The sequence below is a fragment of the Hippopotamus amphibius genome, chromosome 2 (genome assembly GCF_030028045.1).
Source record: "Hippopotamus amphibius kiboko isolate mHipAmp2 chromosome 2, mHipAmp2.hap2, whole genome shotgun sequence".
Lineage (NCBI taxonomy): Eukaryota > Metazoa > Chordata > Mammalia > Artiodactyla > Hippopotamidae > Hippopotamus > Hippopotamus amphibius.
The window spans coordinates 309503-330376 of record NC_080187.1 but is presented as its reverse complement, the minus strand read 5'-3'; the positions used below and the strand labels follow the sequence as shown (position 1 = coordinate 330376).

Here is a 20874-nt window from a genome sequence, read left to right as displayed (position 1 = left end):
ACCTACCTTTAAAAACATTTGAATGGCATTTCTTTTCTTCTCTTGTCCCCTTTTGACTTTTTTTTTTTTTTTAGCTTGCTTGCCTTTTGTTTTAGCAGCTGCAGTATCTCGGAAGAAAAAACGAAGAATGGGAACCTATAGCCTGGTTCCTAAGAAAAAGACCAAAGTGTTAAAACAGAGGACGGTGATTGAGATGTTTAAGAGCATAACTCATTCCACAGTGGGCTCCAAGGTAAAGGGCCAGGCTGTGGGGGGTGCCCTCCATCTCTCTTCTCTGCTCCAGCGTGGCCCCGCCCGCCCCAGGCTCCCATCCTGTGGTACAGTTGCCGCCCTACCCCGTGGGCCTCGCCGGGAGGAGTTAGTGGGTCGTGACGCTGGGCTCCTGCCGTGCTCCAGGGCGAGAAGGACCTGGGCGACGGCCCCCTCCACGTGAACGGGGAGAGCCTGGACGTGGACTCAGAGGAGGACGACTCGGAGGAGTTGGACGAGGAGGAGGACCAGGGAGCCCAGCCGGCCGCCATGTTCCCTGCCGAGGACGGCAGGGCCTCCAAGGACAGCACACTGGAGCCTGACCGCGCCCAGAAGGTGGGCGGGACGTGCACTGGGACCTTGGCCCTGGGGGTGGAGGTGGGGGTGGCATCTGGGCGCTTCTGGGCCTTAATACAGCCCCCTGTTTATTTCTGGCTGGGATTCTTGTATTTTATTTCTCTTGAATTTTTAGGTAGTTTATTTTCATCAGAGAAGTGTTGGTTTTCCTGTAGAGCGTTCATGGAAGGCTCTGGAGTGACAGGAATAGTACCATTAATAAACCAAACCCTGACCGTGGCTGACCGAGTGCCGGTACGGCTTGCCCTTGGCCTTGACGTGGCATCCCAGGCACCCGGCACCCGTGTGGTCCTCCCGCACGTGACGCCTCCGTCCTGCTGGTGGGTGAGCACCCAGGGCTGCTGACAGGCCTGTGAGGTGGGGACCTGCGCTGGCGTGTCCTCGTCATGGACACTTCGTCTGAGTCTGCCCAGAGTGAGCTCGGGGTCAGCCGTGTGGTGGCCCTGCAGGCGGGGCACCGTTTGGGGGTGGTGTTGCCAAAAACCTCGGCTCTCTGTGCACCAGTGCCAAACAGAAATATGGAGACAAGAGTTTTGGAGGAAAAGAAAGAGTAGCTTTATTCTTTGCCGGGCAGGAAGGGAACACAGCAGGCCAGCGCCTCAGAAACCGGGCCCCCTCCCTGCGGAATCAGGCGCGGTCTTACAGGTGGAGCTCGCAGTCTGGGGCGAGTGAGAAGGGTCAGGGCAGTCAGGGTCTTGCCGTTTTCTTCTCACATTATTTCGAAACAGGCACAGCTGGCGGCAGGCAGCCGGGGGTTGGGTCCGTTGGTCTCTGGGTCGTTGGCCACGACCTTCTTTCTGAGATGCAGGACGCTGCAAGGGGTGACTTGCTAATAGGGGAGGGCAGGGCGTGAGTCACGTAGTGTTCGAGAGTGTTAGAGGTCAGCTTTGTGGAGGACAAGTCTAGTCACAGACACTCCCGATCAGTAGCAGTTAAAACAGAGCTAGGAGTGATTAACTCAGGCCAGCTTATGTTGTTCCCGTAGCCTGCCCGTGGTTCCTTTATTTTCCTTGTTTGTCTTCATTTCTGTTTTTGTTGCAACATGGCAAGGACACGGGGGCTTGTACACGGTTTCAGGGGTGCCGGGGTCCCCAGGGGCGCCAAACACAGACCTGAGCAGAGTGGGTCGGGGGAGGGACGAGTTAGACATGGAGGAGGAGCCGTGGCTGAGAAACGGGCCAGCACGCAGAGCTGTGGTTTTACTGTCCACGTGTCAGACTCGTCTGAGAAAACCTTGCACCATTTTTATTTAAGATGGACTGTACATCTGATGAGTTATTCTGAAGCTAAGTGTGTTGCAACAGTGACTTGTTTGAAGGGTATGACTTTGTTGATTTTGTTGTTAGCTTCCTGCACTTTGCATCAGCCCTGTGGGGACAGCCTTTGACGTGTGTAAAGCGTTTTCTTTCAGCTTCTGGAGTTTGGGGTGGGGGGTGGTCTTAGTGTTGCTTAAATTTCAGGTTCATTTTAGCCATTTATATCAGTTCTACTTTTTTAGCTGGTTTTAGGACAAAATTTTAAATGTTGTCCCCAGCTCTTAAGGTATTAATAATTATTTAAAAATAAATTGGTAGAAAATGCTAAGATACTTAAAGGAAATTTTTAAATGATTTACGATATCATCTATTATTTTTTCCCTTTCGGGTAGGGAAGTGTAGGAAGGAAAAAGTCTCCTAGTTCCCGGGGTGGTATTTTGAATGGTGATTTTTACGGACCTGTCCTCACTGCCGCCTGCAGCGGGGGCCTGACGCTGGACGGCCAGTCTCCTCGAAGAGCTTTGTCTGTGGCAGCACGTGCTGCTCTTGGCCGGGCCCCTCAGAGGGTCCCCCCTTCCCCCGCCATGGGGCCATTGCCCGCTGTTACGGGCGACACTCAGGGCACACGCGCACACTTTGTTGAGCGATGGAAGGTCCCCCGCTGCAGTGAGTTGGGAGGGACGGGTTTTCCTCCGCATGTCCCTGCATCTCCGTGTTTTGCTGCAGTTCTGAGTGGACCGAGTAGCCTCTCACGCGATCACTGCTCATCCGGGCTTGCTGTCCCGTGACCTCGTTCCCGCTGGGTCACGTGGTCTGGCAGCCTCACGTGAGCACAGAGCTGACCTGTTGCTCGAAGGTGTCTGATGTCCAGCCTTGCCTGTGATGCCAGAGCTCGTGGACACTAGTCTGTTTCTGTATGATTTCTGGGTTCTGGGTTCTAATTACGATACACAGAGCTTTCTCCCTGGCGATTTTGAGTAAATTGATGGAAGCTATCTTCTGATTCTTCATTGGCTTCGTTCTGTATGTATAAACATTTGCTTCATATAGAGTCTGTGATGAAATGTGAGGGGGAGACCAAGGGGGTGAATTTTATGGTCTGTAAATCACATCTCAGTAAAGCTCTCTGAGCAGGATGTGAGGTCAGGGCTGTGGGCTCCCCCCGCGGCAGGCCGTGCGTGCCAGCGCTGGTGATTGACAGACACTTGCTTTCCTGCGGGTGGAAAACGCCACCTTCGTCACATGCCATGCGGCGTTTGAACGTGAGTCTATCTCTGGGTTCTCTGTGTGGGTGGCAGTCCTCACCTCCGGGAATAATCCGGACACTGAGTGACACTGAGTAAGCCTAGATGTGACACAAAGGAAGAAAATGAAATGGGTACCAGGCTGACAAAAGAATCAGGAGATCAGTAAAAGCAGAATCAAGAAGAACGTGTGGAAAACAGAGTGAGACGTCAGGAGCAGATCTAAACGGATAGGTGACAGTGATAAACACTCATGGAGTCGCCACGTGACCTGTTCCAGAGACGAGAAAGATGGGAGGGGGGCAGCCGGTCCTGAGGCTGAGCTTGCTGAATGTGCCAAGTGTCGCTACGCTGCTCGTCAGCCAGACACAAGCGCGTGTCAGGGCCGCGGGCACGAGGGCGGGGAGGCTGCGGCTTCCAGGAACGCGCTCCCCCGAGACCCGCAGGGTGACGGAGCTCACGTCACCGGCTCTGGCGCCCTGCCGTGTGGACCTGGGACGGGGCAGGAGCACGTGGGCGGCCCCTCTGGTGCCCGTGGCAGGGCCGCCTCTGCTCTGGTTCTGGGCCTGGTGCACTCATGCAGGAGGCGCTCCTTTTTCTGCGTGTGGTTCGTTTTCCTCAGTGTTGCGTTTGTGGGATTTATTTGTGCTGTTAGTTTGTTTTCACTGTTGTGTGACTGTGGTTTTAAAGGTGGCCCCGGGCCTCTGAGAGCTTCCAGGGTGATGGCGCCGCGACGTTACTGCCTTTCTCGCTGTCCTTCGTGGGAGCTGCGCCGCGGACTCAGGGTCCAGAGTGGCCGTGTGCATGGACGGGCCAGGTCCTTGAAGCCCCTGGCTGTTCTTGGTAGCTTCTGAGAGAGGAAGGGAGCCCCGAGGCCAGAGCACTGGGGGGCGTGTGCGGGGCTCCGGCGGGGCTGGCTGTCGCCCGTGTGTCCGTGGCACGTGCCGCGAGGGGAGCTGCACGTCCCGCGTGTGCGTCGCGGGCTCGTGACCGTGGCGGGCTGTCGGCCTGGCGTGGCCGAGCGCTTTCACACGGCAGCTCCGACGCGTGTTTCCCTGGTTTGTGAGAAGGCTGCTTCTTAGTGGTGTGTTTCCTTGCTGTTTGGATGCCTTCTCTTGTGAGGTGCCTGTTTTGGACCCGGCTGTTTATCTGTGGGGTTAGACAGTCTGTTTGTAGGAAGGGAGCCCCTGTGCGTGGGTGGCCAGCACGGTGGCTCCCTCTCCAGCGGCTGCCTCCTCACTGATGACTGGTGACTGGTGACTGGCGAGCGGCATCCTGGTCTCGGCACCAGCGTGGACGGGGCAGGTGGGTGAGGATGGTCCAGGACCCTCGCAAGCCTGCTGGCTCAGGTGCCGCCCCGTGTGGCCTCTGCCTGGCTCAGCGCCAGCCTGTCTGTCTGCTCAGACGCCAGCTGTGGCGCTGCCCTCCGTTCTCTCCCCGGGAGCCTTACACCTATTCCTGTAGCTGCTGTGTGTGCAGTTTTCAAGTGACCCCGTATTCCTCCGTTTACAGTCACATTACAGGAGTTTCAAAAGCTGTTCATCTGCCCATTTTAATGGGTAGTTTCATTGCTCAATTTTTTTTAAAGTTTTTCTTAAAAAATTATTTTTTATTGGCTGTGTTGGGTCTTTGTTGCTGCGTGCAGGCTGTCTCTAGTTGCGGCAAGAGGGGGCTGCTCTTCGTTGTGGTGTGCGGGCTCTTCGTGGCAGTGGCTTCTCTTGTGGAGCACGGGCTCTAGGTGTGTGGGCTTCAGTAGCTGTGGCTCTCGGGCTCTAGAACGCAGGCTCAGTAGTTGTGGCACACGGGCTTAGTTGCTCCGCGGCATGTGGAATCTTCCTGAACCAGGGATCAAACCCGTGTCCCCTGCATTGGCAGGTGGATTCTTAACCACTGTGCCACCAAGGAAGTCCCTACCCAATGAAATTTAAAGACGACATATTTAAATAAAGCTGAGTAAGCATATCAGCGTCATACAAAAAAGGTGGTGTTTAACGGAGAAAGTTGTGAACCATCGCTAATACCAGGGATAGGAGGAGCGTGGGCTGCTGCTCTCTCCCCTCACGTGAGCGCACCGCCGTGGTCATTCTTGCTGTGATGCTGTCCGGTGAAGACTGGAAGGAAACGTTAACATGCGAAAGGACAAGGGAGAGAGTTTGCTGAGACTATAATCCCTCATCTGAAAGATCCAGGGAGCCTGGCGGAGTAGCTGCTGCAGCTGGTGAGGTGAGCCTATGTGGTCCTGCCCGTCAGAGACGTAAGGGCAGCTTGTCGTGATGCCAGTAAACGCCCGACGAGAGTCATTCCCTTTTCTGAACAGAAAGCGTCAGGATGCGCGTGTGTGCAGCCCCGGGGCTGACCGGGGCTGCCGTTCCCCCGGACGGTCTAGGGGCAGGTAGTTCGGGGGGTCCTTAGAAGGTCAGGGCTCTGAACAACAGAACCACAGCATCACACCAGAGTCCTGAGCAGTAAACGTCACAAGAAATGTCTTAATTGTAAGGGGAAGATTGTAAAACTTTGCTGAAAGAGGTTGAAAAAAGGAAACACAGGTTCGTGGAATGACCCATTATTTGTCTGAAGGAGAAGATCCGTTTTTCCATCTCCCTTTCCCCATGTTATCCATGAATTCAGAACTGTTCTCATCAAAATTCCCACTGGCCTTTCTGTGGGACCTGCTGATGTGGGAGCTGTTCACGGTGAGGACTGGGGGCGGGTAGCAGGACGGGTGCGGGGGCGCATGTGTGGACTCGCACAGGCACGGGGGCCTCGACAGACCGGAGGGGTGCCGTGGCACACCTCTCTGTCCACAGAGACGCGGGTTGTTGCAAGAGTTGGGTTTCCAGTTTGTGGGTGAGAGATCGTGACCTTTCTAGTAAATGTTATGGGGACTATTGGGGCAAAATGGAGGTGGCCCTTGGCTCAAGGTGCACAGCAAACGTACACTCCATTCTGGAACCGGTAGGGTGACGGGTGGCACAACTCTGGGTACACTCAGAACCACTGAATTGTGTGCTTCAGAAGGGTGAATTTAAGGGTAGGGGAGTTATAAATCAGTAAAGCTGTTATTAAGCAAATTCCAGACGATTTAGAGTGTCAACACAAAATATTTAACGGTGGGAGAAAGTGTGGGAAACCATTTTTCTAATCTCAGATGGAGGCCTTCTGGTGTAAGACACAAACCCAGAAGCCACGAAGGGAGAGACGGAGAGGTTTGACTTGTCAGATAAAACCTCAGAAGTTTTATATAAAAAGAAACAACAGACGCAGAGCCCATAGAACCTGACAGGAGAACATTTCTGACATAGTTAGCACACAGAAGATTGCTCTCCTGTGTGTGTGTAGCTTCCACCGTTACTAAGAATGCAGGGACCCAGTGGAAATACGGGCTGAGGGTGTGGTCACCCAAGACACAGTGGGAGACACGGAGGAGCAGGTGTGGGAGACCCTGGGGACCAGGCCACCCCGCAGAGGGGCTGCGGGTGCCCTGTGGCCCCCCACACCCAGTGTGTCCCGCACGGGTGGGAGCACTTGTCCTGCTTGTCTGGGGGGTCTTCATCTTCCTGTGAGATTGTGAGGGTGAGGTCACTGCACGGCCCCACGAGGAGTCACAGCCGGGTGCGTGGGGAGGGATGGAGGAGGGCGCGGACGGAAAGATTCCACAGCATACTTTCTATTAGAAGAAAGTAACGCTCACGGAAGAGGGCTGGTGCTCTGCTGTCTGGAGGCAAGCCCGCCCGTGCTCAGGCCCGCGTGTTCCCAGCCCTGGGGTTGCCCTGGGCTCTCGGCTGTAGGGGTGGGTTTTGCATTTTATGTGAGTCTGCGGCCTCGGGGAGCCTCTCTGCTGTGTGCGTTCCACTGTGCACATTAATCTGCGGACGTTTGATGCCCTCCCCCGCCAGGGGCCGCCCTCCGAGTCACGTTGGATCAGTGGTCCAGGTCCGCGTGGGCGCGTGGCACAGGGGCAGCCCTTCTGGGCTGGGGTCTGCGCGGGGAGTGGGCACCACCAGTGTGTCGAGTCAGGTGGCCTGCCACCGACGGGTCTCACCGGTTTGTTCTTTTTCCGGCTCCCCGCGCGGCTGCTCAGATGGAGGGCGAGTCTGAAGAGGAGCAGGAGTCGGCCGGCACCGGGGAGGAGGAGGAGGACGGAGACGAGTCCGATCTGGTAACCTCGCGCGGGTGGCGCGGTGCTCATGGCAGAGGAGCTGCCCCCGAGATAGCAACTGAGAGGGCCAGGGAGGGGCCGCGGGGCGGACAGGGCGAGGGACGGTCCAGGTGTCCGAGGGGAACCGCGGGCCCTCCCTGGGCTGGACGTGGCTGGGAGCTGAGGGACACAAGTGAGGTGGCCTCACGGGGCAGGGGCAGTGGGCGGGGCCTCGGGGGTGGAGCTGGTGAGCCTGGCAGGGCTCAGGATCTCTGTGCCGCGCGGGTGGCTGAGACGGGCACGGGAGTTGGGGGAGGGGGCGCTGCCTTGTCTGATGCTGAGCGTGTTTCTTGGGGCTGAAGCACAGGGAGCCGTGGTGACCTGTGGCAGACCGTCTTCTGGAGCTTTGCCGTGAAGGGGGCGCAGGGCGGGGCGCTGCGGGGAGGGCAGGGCGTCTGGGGGGCCAGCACGAGGGCTCAGGCTCCAGGGTGGCTGTTGGAAAGGCCAGTGAGCCGCCCAGATGTATCTTTTTATCTCGTGGACACACGCTTTTAAGTTTCTGTTTCTTAGCTGGGGTTGTGAGATCCTCGTGGCAGGCGCGTTAGCAGGGCTCCTGGTCCGTGCTCTGTGTCTGCTGTAACACGTGGCAGTTTGAGGCCCTTTCTGTGTCTAGGTTGGAGGCGTAGATACTCACAGGAATCTTGAAATGTGATAAATTAATGATAGTCTCTTTCCTTATTCTCCATGTAATCGCTCATTTGGACGTAGATTTGAAGCAGATTGAGGCTTCAATTGTTCCTTTTCTCGTGAATGGATTCTCTTACTGAACTTATTTATTTAGTTCCTGGTAAAACTTTCTTATTTATTCTTTTTTGTGCCACACTCAAGTAACTGAGCTTAGAGTGATGTTTAGAGAAAAGCATGCACGTCTTTAAGCATGTGACCTAGAAAAATGTCTAAAACTTAAATTAATCTTCTAGTTGAATTATCATGATACAGCAAGAGAACAGAACTTTTGCTTTCAGAGCACCCATGCTTCGCTCTTTCTCTTCCTTCCCCTTGATTCTCAGAGTTCTGAATCCAGCATCAAGAAGAAGTTTCTCAAGAGGAAAGGGAAGCCTGACAGCCCCTGGATCAAGCCAGCGAGGAAGAGGAGGCGGAGAAGTAAAAAGAAGCCCTGCTCCGTGCTAGGTAAACGTGGAGCCGTACACAGGACCGCGGGTGGAAGTGGGCCTCAGGGGGCTTGGGGCTGGGGTTCTGCATGGGACTTATTTGAACGGAAGACTCCAGTGTTTAAGAGAAAAAAAACATCAGAAACGACATTATTAGAGACGCGCAGGTGATGCCAGCCAGTGGGGGGGCCTCCTTCTAGCAGGCCCCCGTGGCGTGGCCACGCACTCACTGCCCCCGCCTCCCTGTGTCCTGCCCTCCCTGTCCTGTGTGGGCCGGGCTCTGGCCCACATGCTGGTTCTCAGCCCTGTGGTCAGATTCCTTGATCCAGAGGTAGTTTTGTCAAAGGGACGGCTGGGAAGGGAATGACCTCAGACTTAGTGGCCCCGGGGCCCTGGGCGTCTCTAAGGCTTTGCTGTGGTGGGCTCAGTGTAGCGTGAGTGTGTGTCACTCAGGTGCGTGGTCAGTGAGCCTCACCATGTGTGTGTGACGGGAGACCCCTGCCACACTTGCTGCGTGTGGGAGACCTTCCCTCCCCAGCCAGCCCTCCCCGCCAAAAGGCCCTGGTCCCCCTGCTCCGCGTTGTCGCCGCAGATGGTAGCGCGTGGAGAATGCGTACGCATGGACCTCTCTCTGGCTTCTCCGAGTGCAGATGACAGTCGTCTGCGTTGTCGCTAGTGCAGAGTCTTCCGCGCGCGGCTGTCGGTGGTTGGTTTATCCTTCACCTGTTGGGCATTTGGGCTCTTTCCAGTTTTGGGCTCTCACAGATAAAACCGCTGCGGAACATGTGTACACGTGTTTGTAGAGCAGATGCTTCGGGTGTCGGGGGTGAACGTTGAGGAGCGGAGGCTGGGTCGTGCCGTGTGTCTGACTTCCTAGTGCGCGGCCAGCTGTCTCCTGCGCTGCTCTCCTGCTCCGCGTCCCTGCAGCAGCCTGGGAGCGGCCCGGCCCCGCCGCGCTGCCGTGGTCCGTCTCTGACCCCAGTGCTGCGGTGGGTGTGCGCTGCTCTCTCGCTGCAGTTTCACCTTGTGGTCACCCAACAGATGATGAGCTTGCCCACCTCGGCGTCTGTAGATTTCCTCGTAGTGCGTTTATACCCTTTGCTCACTTTACGATCCGAGTGCACGTGTGTGTCTCCTCGCTGAGTTGCGAGTGCTTACAGCATTCTGCACACGGGTCTTTGTGAGATGTGTGTCTTGCAAGTATGTGCACCTGGTAAAAGTTTTAAGAAATATTTGTTCCAGTCTAATTTATGGATTACTTTCTTTTAAAAGTTGTGCTTTCCGTGATCTCAGAAGTCTTTGACTTAACCAACCCAGGTCACAAAGATGTGTCCCGTGTCTTCTTCCTGAAGTTTCACAGTTTTAGCCCGTACCTGTGGGTCTCTGATCCGCTTGAGCGTGTGTGTCGTCAGGCAGCTCGCTTTCGTGCCTGTGGACGTCCAGTGGTTCCCGCACCATTGGTTGCATTGACTCTTCTTCCGTCACTTACCCTTTCGAACCTTCGTTGATCGTCACCTTACGGCTGCTTCTAGACTTGCTAGTCTGTTCCATTGAGCGATTCATCTCTGTACCAGCACCACAAAGCGGCAGGACCTCGTGCTGTCTCTCACGGGTATTTCAGCGTTCTTCTGGATTCCCCTGGTAGAGCAGCAGGTTTGCAGAGCTGCCTGAGACTCAGGTGGCTGCTGGAGGCCCGTGTGTGACAGTTTCAGACTGGAGTCAGGTGACTGCTGGGGTTTGTTGACCCACCAGGCACACGTGTGTCCCGTGAACCTTCTCTCCTTTGCTCACTTTTCCTTGTCTCTCTACCAGGAATCAGAGCATCCCGTGTGGTTTCTGCTGCCGGCTGACAAAAGCCTTGGTAGATCCAGGACTGAGAGCTGTTTGGGGTGGGGGCTTGGTCCTCACCACGGTGTGTGTGACGTGGAATGCCTGCCTACATACTTGTTTAAACAGGAGTTCGCATTTTATTTCCTCTGTAAAGTGTTGAAGATTGCATAGAGGCGACTCGGTTCCTCAGATTGGCAATGATTTCCTGCTGGTGGTCTGCTCCCTCCTGTCTCTAGCTGCTGTACATCAGCTGGTCTTTCAAACCTGTCTTTTGGATTTGACTCTTTTATTTTTGAAGTAATATTCACAGAACGTGTGTGTATGGCGTTTTTATTCGGGTCCTTGATGATCCGCTCCGCTTTTCTCTCGCTGGTGTGGTTGTAGGGAAGAGTGTTTCCTGACACGGCTGCCGTCTCCCCGGGGAGGTCACGTGGAGATGGGAGCTGGCAGGAGAAGCGCAGGGTGGAGGCCTGGGTGCTGCGTGTTTGTTGTCTGAGTGGCTCACGAGCATCCCGTGGTGTCTCTGGTGGGTGGTGTGGCTGCGGTGCCCCACGTTGGATGTGTGTGCCTTTGAACGCAGGTTCCGAAGCATACGCGTCGTCTTCAGGAAGCGCAGAGCCCACGGCACCCGGTGACAGCACGGGGTACATGGAGGTCTCCCTGGACTCCCTGGATCTCCGCGTCAAGGGCACGCTGGCCTCCGATGCAGAAGGTGAGCGCGTGCGTGGCCGGGGCCGGCCGGCGGGGGGGGAGGGGCGTTTGGTGCCGCGCGGGCAGGATGCGGGACCGGTGTGCTGTGTCCCCGCAGCACTCAAGTGAGGCAGCCCCAGGGGTCGGGTGCGGACGCCCACCAAGGTCAAGCGTCCTGCGAGCCACGTGTGTTCATGTGGGGCTCCCAGCAGGAGGTGGCCCTCTGCCCGGGCGTACGAGTGGCGTTCTGCGTAACGTGGCTTTTTTGCGGTCTCTGGTTCCAGCCATGTTGGTGGAAATGTGTCTTCCAGTCAGTGCTGAGCTGCTGGTGCCGAGACCCGCCCCGTGGTGGCACGTCTAGGGCTGGGCCCTGAAGTCCTCGGCACCACGGCTCCGGGGTCCTTGGCGCTGGGGCTGGGGCCGGGGCCGGGGCCACACGCGCCCCGCCGTCTGAAAACCTTTACCAGTGGGAAGTAGTTAATAGTTGTTTCGCTCTTTTGGAAAATCTATTTGAAATGAAATATGGGAAAACGTGAAATCTCTGTTGCTTACGTCGATGGAGTTTGCAGCTGGAGGGTGCGGACTGCTGTCGGGCTTTAACCGGTCATTCTTTGAAGGACAAATAACCAGCTTTTTGCATTTACGAACACTGGAGGGCTTTTGGTTCACTTGCTTAATTTAGGAAATCACATCTTTAGCTTAAGAAGAAAATCATAGGCTTGTTGATCAGAGAAGTAGCTGCTTTTTTCTTGCTGCACACGGAGTGGAAACCCCTCTCCAGCCGTCACTTCACGCCTTCCTTCCCAATGAAGTGATGCGTGCGTTTACCGTTTCTAAACCTGCCCTTAGCTTTGTCTCAGGAAGGTGCCACCTTGGACGCCTGCAGGAAGTGGTGCTCATTTTACCACATCGCTGGGGTCAGGGGTGAGAGGGCATCACAGCAGGGGTGCCTGCTGCCCCATCTCTTGTCTGAGCTGAGCCCTGGAGGGTGAGGGAGGAGGCCTCCGCCTTTAAGTGTTTATGTTCAGCCTCTGGTAAAAGTAAGGGCCACGCTGGCGGGAGTCCCTTGGAGAAGCAGGAGGAGAGGCTGCAGGGGGCTGTATGAGGTGGCTTCCCCGAGGGGGTTTCCTGGATTGATGGCCACTGGCGGGGTGGCCCGTGGATGTGTCTGGTCACGCGGTGTCTGGAGAGTCAGCACTTTGGAGGGACGCGTCGGGTCCCCCAGTTTTGTGCGTGTTTAGTGCTAGAGTTTCAGACCCTCAAAGGGGGCAGCTGCGGAGCCGGAGGCTGGACGGGAGGACGGGGCCTGGGGCTCCTGGGAGACGGGCTGTGTGACCTGGCTGGGCTCGGGGGGTGGGACCGGGGCCTGGTTCATGGGGGTCCAGGTGAGCTGGCCTGTTGTGTCTGTGGGGACCCCTGCTCACCCACACCCCTACTTTGTTGCACAAGAAGGAATTTGAAACGCGCCTTCCTCCGGGAGCCGTGGCCAGGTTGAGAGCTCTTTCCGGCCCCCGGCCTCTGTCCCACCGTGAGCCCACCGGCCCCTGCTCCTTCCTCCCGGCGCTGCCCACCCCGCCCTGCCTGTAAGTCGGCTCGGGGGAGGACGTGCTGCACCCAGACTTCCATCGTGATGCTGCTGTTTCTTCGTTTTCCCCAGCTCGTCCTTCCTTCGGCCTAATAAACAGGCTGTTTGTGCTGTCATGGTGGGTGAGGAGCGTTCTAGACGATCACTAAACAAGCCGTCTCCAAACCCTTCTAGGTGGAACCAAATGTTTGTTTTGTGGCTGCAGTTCTAAAGCCAAAGCGACAAAGACGAGAACTTTCGGGGGTCGGGGGGGCGGTACGTATGGGAAGCGGAAGTCCTGGGTGTGTCTGCAGGGACGTGTTGCCTGAGCTTTCTTGCCCTTCAGAGGCGGGGTGGGCAGGCTGAGTGTAGCAGAGCCGTCTGGGCAGGGGCTGGGCCGTGGCGGGACACTCAGCATGGTGTGTGACCACAGGACTGGCCAACGGTCCCGAGGCGGGGGAGACGGACGGCCTCCAGGAGGTGCCCCTCTGCAGCTGCCGGATGGAGACCCCAAAAAGCCGAGAGATCACCACTCTGGCCAACAACCAGTGCATGGCCACGGAGAGCGTGGACCACCAGGTGAGTGGGGTGGCGTTCCTGTGCGAGGGAGGCTGCTCAGGGAGGTGGTGCCGTGTGCGCGGCGGGGCAGCAGGGGGATTGAGGGGCGACACAGCCGCGGGCGCTGCTCTGCTGAGGTCACCAAAGGCTTTTCTGCTTTGCTGTGAACTCAGACGTGGACAGGTGAGAGGCAGAGCTGCACCTGAGGCCGCTCGCACCATCTCCACAGGCCCCGCTGCCTTCTTTAGAAGGACTTTCTGTGATGCGAGCGTCACAGGTGACCTTCTGAGCCTGCTGCTGGGCGTCGGAGCCGCCAGCATGCTGGTCCGTCCCGCTCTGCTCTCTTGGCTTTGAGCCAGCGTTACCACTTGCTCCCCAAACAGGAATAATTCCTGTTATCACAAGACACCTAGTTCATGGTCAGAGGTCTGTGCTCTCTGCTCTGGCTGAATCCAGGTGGGTTCCACTCACCCTCCTGCGGCCCCACCACCAGCCTGGGCTGGACGAACCACCTTCCTGGGCCGGTCATTCCTCTTAGCTCCCGAGTCTCAGGACTGGAGGCTAGAGCTCGTCCGGGCGCTGAGATTGTCCCTGCGTTCCGGCTGGATTTGGTCAGAACGCCTTGGTGGGGGCGCCGTGAGGTCGTGTTTCTGCCCTTGGCCCGTTGTTGGTGAGAAGTTGCGTGTGGTCCTCCCGTTTCTCCCTGGTGTCTCTGGAGCAGGGGAACGTCCTCACCTGCTGGGGCTGTTTGTGCCCTGAAACGTACTTCATCCTGTGCTCACAGAACAAGGAGCGGCTTTGTGGTCTCTCTGCCGAGTAACGAGGTGATGCCTTGACGCCTTCCGGTGCCTCTCCCCCCGCTCCGCAGAGTTCATCTTAGGAACTCACAGTCTCGTGTATTCAGCCTGTTACATGTAAAATTTTTTGTTGTAAAATGAGATGTAAATCCAGAAAACAAGTTTGGCCTAATGAGTTTGTCTAGGGCGGGCACTCTGGTAGCCACACCAGGGTCAGGAATGGGATCGGCCCCTTACAGCCGCCACCTGGCTTCTGTGTTTCCTACGTGGTGTCCCCATCCATACAGGTGTCCCCAGACGCCGTTGTCCATTTGTCCTTGCTCTTCCGTCGCGTTTATATGGGGAACGGCCGGGCCATTGGACCCCGTGGTCTGTGTCAGTGGCTCCACGCTCACAGGCCTCCAGCCCGGCGCCTGCAGTTTGTGCAGAGCGGACCGGCGGAGCCGAGGGGGGTGTAGCCCAAGGCCAAGGCGCGTGGTATCTGGTTGCCTCTCGTCTTCTGCTGTCGGCGGCTGCTGAGCCTTAACACCTGTGTTTATGAGTCCGCCAGAGGTTTCCAGATGGCCACGTGTTGCTGGCTGCGCGTGGGTTAGCTGGGTGGCTTCCTGAAGCGCCTTGTCACCCGCCTGCAGCAGAATGTCTCAGAGGGGGGACCCACGGGTGCTTGAGCCTTTCTCTTTATTTCCCAGTCGTTCAGGTGCTGCGTTTGTTCTCTGTCACCTTCTGAGGTTGACCCGTTCTTTCTTTTAAAGTGTCGTTGTAAACTCCTGTGTCTGAATGTGTTTGCCGGGCTCTCATTTTTGTGCGGTTGTCACTGTTCTTGATGCTCCACCCCCCGCCCCGTGAGCTGCAGGACCCTCTTCATAGTGAAGTCTCGCGGGGGGTGCGCAAGGTCGAAACTCTTTTCATGATGACACTGAAGAGGTGAGTGCCTCTTCGCTTACGCTTTCACAGAGTGTGCAGTGGGCTTGTGTACCTGTGCAGGGTCTGTATCACTTAGGGAATGAGTGATTTTCATGGTGTTACAAAATCATCCACAGTGCAGGACACGCATGAATGTTAGTGCCACGGCACGAAACGTGTGGACAGTGGGTTGAGATGTTTACGTTGCAGGAAATCTTTTAAGAAATGACCCCTTCTGTGACTGCGTTTGGAGAAGAATGTCCGCAGTTGTCTGCTCTGAATGCGGAAGCAGCTATGAGATCCAGCGGTCTTATTAAAGCAGATATTAAAGAATTTTGTGAACAATATAAAACAATGACATTTCTCATTAAATTTTTAAAAAAATAATTTTTAATTAAAATATGTTTGTGATAGATTTATGGCTATTTTTAAATAAATTAATGTTTAAATTTTTTTCTCTTAATTTCTAACATGGTAAATATTAATAGGTGTACCCCACTTGGACAAAAGCTCTTTGGGAACTTTGGTAATTTTTAAGAGTGTAAAAGAACACTGAAACCGGAGATTTTCTCAATCTTCTCTTTTCTTCATTTCTCTCGTCCCTGTCCTCACTTTCACGTCAGCTTTGTCCTGGTGTCCTCGCGCCCCAAACTAGAAGGGGACCCAGGCAGGTTGGGTTTGAGGGTTCCTGGCGGCTGGCCCGCACCGGTCCCGCGTCTTCGGCAGCCCCGGACGCGCTGGGATTGGGCAGGGTCTCTCCCAGGCCGCCTGCTCTTCTCAGCCCCAGGGAGGACCTCTCGGTACCTCGGTTCCCTCCTGTCCTTGGGTCCACAAGACACTGTCTCGGTCTCCCCCCCTTCCCCCTGTCCTCTGCCCTCCGCCCCCACCCATTTGCATCCTGTGGCCTTTGGTTTTGATTTAAATGTCGTCTCTGGGTTTTGGTTTTGCTGTCTGATTGCTCTGTCTGTTTTTTGTGGGATTCCAGGAGGTTCTTAAGCTGCTGCTGCTCTTTTCCCAAACTCGTTTTTTCTCTTTTGATGCTAGTCTGCCTTGGCCGTAGCTGGCAGCAGCCCCTCAGAGCTGGCTCCTTTGTCCTTTGTGGGCTCCCCATCAGCTTCACTGCGGCGTCATTCGCACACGTGAGGTCAGCTTTCTGAGTGTGTCTCTGAGTCACATGAGTGACTCAGATCACACGAGTGGCACGTGTGACAGATGCACACGATCGTGCGCCCAACACGCTCCTCTGACTTCTCCGCAAGGGAGGGGTGTCGACGCTTCAGCTCAGCACGTTGTCACGTGGCTCCTGTCTTCTGTCCTCGGGATCTGACCCCCGCCCCGCGCAGACCTGTGCCGCCTGCACGTTTGGCGGTCCCTTTGGACAGCGTGTCCTGCACAGAGCCCGACAGCCTCCGTCTTCCCAGGGATGTGTTCCTGAGTCGTCCCCCTTTCATGTAGTTATCAGGGTAGTTGGGTTACAATCTGATGTCTTAATGGTGTTAGGAGTTATGCCATCTGTTCTTCCTTTTTCTTTGTTTTTTGCCTCTTGGATTGAAATTTTCTGTGATTCCAACTTACTCCACTTTTGGCTTTATTATTTACCTATTTTTCTGACGTTTTCAGCAGTTGCTCTGGAGTTTGTGACCAGTGTCTTTGGTTTATTCCAGTCTTCCCTGAGTTGATACTGTACCACTTAACGTGTAACGTAAGACGCTCACACTAACGTGCACCCTAATCCTCCCTCCCATCTTTGTCTACATTTCAGTTTCACACATGCTGTTATATTTGCAAATACTCATCTTGTACACTGAGTAACCGTAACTGTCTCTCGTTTCCATTTATTTAAACCGCGTCCAGAGCCTTCTTTCTGTTTAGATCGATTTCTCTCCGATATCACAGTCCCTGTGCCTGAGGACTCTTCTCTCCCGTAGCACAAGGCTGCTCGTGATGGATTCTCTTTTGTTTGTTTGAAAAAGTCCTTGTCTTGCTTTCAGTTTTGAGGGACACTTTCATGGTTACAGAGTTCTGGGCACTTAGGATGATGGTTGGTGCTGTCATGCGAAGGTCCGGAGGAGAGACGGCGGCCCGTGCTTCTCGTTGCTCTTGCCCGGCGGTGTTTTATTTTCCTGCGTTCTGAGACCGGTCACGTGACATTGGCTCACGGGATGTGGTCTCCCAGCTGACGAGGGCTCTGCACCTCTGTCCTCTTTCCATGTTGGGGTCCGGTGGTTTCTGTTGACCTTCCTCCTCGTCGAGTGCACTTGAGCCAGTCAGAGGCCTCTGTCTGCACCTGCCCGACTGTGGACACCCCCTCGCGCTCCTTGCGGTGGGGAGTGGGGCCGTCGTGGTGGCTCTTTGTTGCCCCCCCAGCCCCCACTGCAGATGACCCTGAATGTCCGGGATGTGGGCTGCATGTGTGTCTCAGGGTTCCTCCCCCAGAGCAACCCTTGGCTTCTTTCACTTTTCCTCCTGGGATTTTCTCCATGTTCTCAAATACCCGCGTTCTGCCCTCATTTCCTGACCTCTCCTTTGAGGGGGTGTCTGAGGATGTTTACTGTGGGGGCGGGGCTGCCCCTCCCGCCCACCGGGGTCCATCTGTCTGTCCCTCCCTTGTAGGTCGAGGCGGGAGCCTCTTTGCTGTTTGCACAGAAGTATCCACAGCTGAGCCGGGAGTTTCCTCTCCTGAGCAGCCTTTTGTTTTCCTCGGAGTTAAGGATCCCCCGCGTTTCTCATTGTTTTCTCCGTGCCTGTTACAGACTCCCCCCCACCAAGCTGACCCTGCTCACTCTGTAGGGTTTTTTCAGCAGCTCCTCGAGGAGGTTGCTGGGGAGGACCGTCTCCTGCCTCGGCACGCACGCTGTCCACTCGCTTGCAGGTCACGTCCCCGTCTGGCTGGGCCCCTCTCTGCTGAGCCTCCAGCCTTCTTGCCTCTTCTCCATTTTCCACATTTTTTGACTTCTGGCTTTATTTTAGAAAATTCCTTCTGTCTCCCAGTGCTTCTCTGGAAGCTTCACTCCTCCCTCCTTATTTCTCTCGTGTTTTGCCCCGAGTGCGTCCTCCCTCCCGGCCTGTGCCAGCCTCAGCGCTGCCCTGGCCTGTTTGCCGGGGGCATCGGCCAGCCCATCTCTGGGCTCCGTGGGGTCTCTGAGGATGGGTTCCCGCGAGGAGCAGGTGAGGAGGAGGCTGGGTCCAGGGGCGTGTTGCCCATGCCAGCTGCCAGGAGGCGAGGGTCCTTGGAGGGTGTCGGGGCGACCGCCGGCGCTGCCCGGCCGCCCAGGCGCCAGTGGGTCCCGCGAGTTCTCTGCTCTCCCTGCTGCTGACCCTGCTGCCCGGCGTGTGTCCTGTTCCCTTCGATGCCGCAGCCCCCGGCCTGCCAGGCTGTCCTCCTGACATGGCCATGGGGACCCCCTGCTTCTTGAACTGGCGGGTGCAGCCCCTCGTCACATCGTGGAGGACTGGGCCACCTTCTCACTTGGATTTCCTGGCCCCCCACCCCGTGGCGTGGCGACAGCTGACCTGGTCTCCTCTGATTGCAGCTGGGCAGGTGCACGAACAGCGTGGTCAAGCACGAGCTGATGCGCCCCTCCAGCAAGGCGCCGCTCCTGGTGCTGTGTGAAGACCACCGGGGCCGGATGGTGAAGCACCAGTGCTGTCCTGGCTGTGGCTACTTCTGCACGGCCGTGAGTGCCCGGCCCCCTCCTTCCTGCCCTCTGCTTCCAGGGTCAGCTGGGCCCCCAGGTCCCCTCCTGCCACATACGTGTCTACCCAGGCAGGGCCGCGTGGCTCTCCAGTGCCTCCCGGACCTTCTGCGTCCGTGGCTTCGTCCACAGATGCTCAGGTGGCCCTCACTCGGGCTCTGCGGGCTCCACGTGGCCCTTCGTGCTCCTGGGTCAAGAGCCTGTCCCCCGGGGGCTTCTCCGGATGCCACACCTGTGTGCCCTCCCCGTCCTCATCATCCTCTTCTGCTTCTGCTGAAAAGAGGGGCCCGGTCCCGAGGAGAGCGCTGCCTTGGCTGCCCAAGGCCGCGGGCTGCGGGTGGGCCGCCTGGAGGGCGTGCTGGCAGGCGCTCTCTGCCAAGGGCTGGCGCTAGCGCCTCCCTCCTCGGGCTTGATTCTGCGGGTCTGTTTCCAGGTGTGTCCTCCGTGGGTCCTTCTCTGGACCTGGTCTTGCATGCAGCCTGTCCCCTGGTCAGAGCAGCTGGAGAGCGAGGCCTCAGCCTCCTCGGGGCGCAGGGCTGGGGGCTTTTCCTCCTTCAACTGGGATGTCTGTGGACGTGCCCTGGGATGGACCACGCGGACGCAGGGCATCGTCTCTTCTCACTTGGCTAGGGGCCGGGAGTCCCTGGCTCTCTGCCCCCACCCAGCGCCTACCTCTGGGCTTTGCTCGCTCTTCTGCTTATCAGCCCCAATTAAAAGAACGCTTTCTCGCCTTCCCGTTTGTAGGGTAATTTCATGGAATGTCAGCCTGAGAGCAGCATCTCTCACCGTTTTCACAAAGCCTGTGCCTCTCGAGTCAATAATGCCAGCTACTGTCCCCACTGTGGGGAGGAGACCTCCAAGGCCAAAGAGGTGACCATCGCAAAAGCAGACACGACGTCCACCGTGACGCTGGTGCCCGGGCAGGAGAAGAGCCCCATGGTGGAGGGCAGGGCCGACACCACCACGGGCAGGTACGGCGTCCTCTGAGCCCTCAGAGTTACCTGATGAGGCCTGTCTGTAACTGTTGCCCGTGTCTCCCTCCGAGCCAGACGCCGCCCAGCTGGCTCACGCTCGCTGAGGTGCTGAGGCTCACTGACGTTTGTTCACTGCCATGTGCACGTCTCTTCTGCACTCAGTGTAGGTTTGTACACCTTTTTGCCTGTTTTTGAACCAGTACCACACCATCCTAATTGATGTGGTATCACAGTATTTTTTGTCGAAGCACAGTACTCCCGTGGGTAGCTGTTAGGATACACCTGAAACCTCGGTACCTGTGGGTACCTGTGCCTGCTCCTGTGTACCTGCGCATACCTGTCGCTGCACACCTGCACCTGTGCCGTACCTGTGCCTCCAGGTCCGTACCTGTGTGCGCACGTGTGATATAAAACGTTGGTGTCGACGGCTGTAGTCTGTTATCACAGCGTTGTGTTGTGGTGGCCCTAGCTGAACACAGAAGAAACAGTCTGAAAGAGAAGGATTTATATTGGAAACATAATTTTCTCCCTAAAAAAATTTACTAGAAATGGCTGAAGAATTCGTAGAGCTAAACGGAGTCCATCAGCCTGATGATCATGTAAGAAAAGGTGTCAGAAGCCTTGTCCCACCAGCATGTCCAGCTGGAAGCCAGGGTGATGGAGAGCCTTTCAAAGCAGCACTGAAACCCATGACCTGCCTCGGAGAAGGCAGCCGATATCACACTGAAAGAGAGGGAAACTTCACTGGAGGTCCTTTAAGAGACTCGAATTGTCGATGTTCAAAACTGAAGATCGGACTGGTGTCGACTCTTTTCATATCATTTTGTATCAGTCATGTTAATCTATAAATTTAATGCTCTTTGAATCAGAATTCCAAGGTGTTCTTTGTGTTGGGAGGGCAGTGGACTTTAGATTCAACCTGAAGTTCATTCACTAAAGCAAATTTGAACATTTGGCCGAAAGTCCTGGAAACGCTGCCCTCACTTTTTTTTTTTTTAATTTAATCTGTTTATTGGCTGCATTGCATCTTCGTTGCTGTGTGCAGGCTTTCTCTAGTTGCAGCAAGCAGGGGCTACTCTTCATTGTGGTGCGCAGGCTTCTCAGTGTGGTGGCTTCTCTTGTGGAGCACAGGCTCTAGGTGCACGGGCTTCACGAGTTGTGGCACATGGGCTCAGTAGTTGTGGCATGTGGGCTCAATAGTTGTGGCTTGCGGGCTCTAGAGCGCGGGCTCTAGAGTGCAGGCTCAGTAGTTGTGGCGCACAGGCTTAGATGCTCCGTGGCATGTGGGATCTTCCCGGCCCAGGGCTCAAACCCGTGTCCCCTGCATTATTGGCAGGCAGATTCTTAACCACTGCACCACCTGGGAAGCCCCGCCCTCACTTCTTAATGTACTTTTTATCTGGGGGTTTGATTCTGCGTCTGGGCTCTTCCCTGCAGGGGCTGAGCA

At 56.2% G+C, this 20874-nt stretch overlaps 1 protein-coding gene across 16 annotated transcripts in view; it reads left to right on the top strand.

The window, feature by feature from the left end:
- Positions 1-20874, top strand: part of EHMT1 (euchromatic histone lysine methyltransferase 1) — a 159651-nt gene that overhangs the window by 98256 nt on the left and 40521 nt on the right. For 11 of the 16 annotated variants that reach the window (XR_009051528.1, XM_057724259.1, XM_057724256.1 and 8 more), the window contains 9 exons: positions 75-232; positions 397-585; positions 7188-7265; positions 8315-8435; positions 10827-10958; positions 12696-12776; positions 12934-13079; positions 18292-18435; positions 19198-19424. Coding sequence is in view for 15 of the 16 variants with exons in the window: in XM_057724259.1 (XP_057580242.1) it covers positions 75-232; positions 397-585; positions 7188-7265; positions 8315-8435; positions 10827-10958; positions 12696-12776; positions 12934-13079; positions 18292-18435; positions 19198-19424 (1276 nt within the window). In the remaining variant the exon portion in view is untranslated. The remainder of the gene's footprint in view (positions 1-74; positions 233-396; positions 586-7187; positions 7266-8314; positions 8436-10826; positions 10959-12695; positions 12777-12933; positions 13080-18291; positions 18436-19197; positions 19425-20874) is intronic. The other 5 variants (XM_057724258.1, XM_057724257.1, XM_057724261.1 and 2 more) reach the window with 5 other exon arrangements.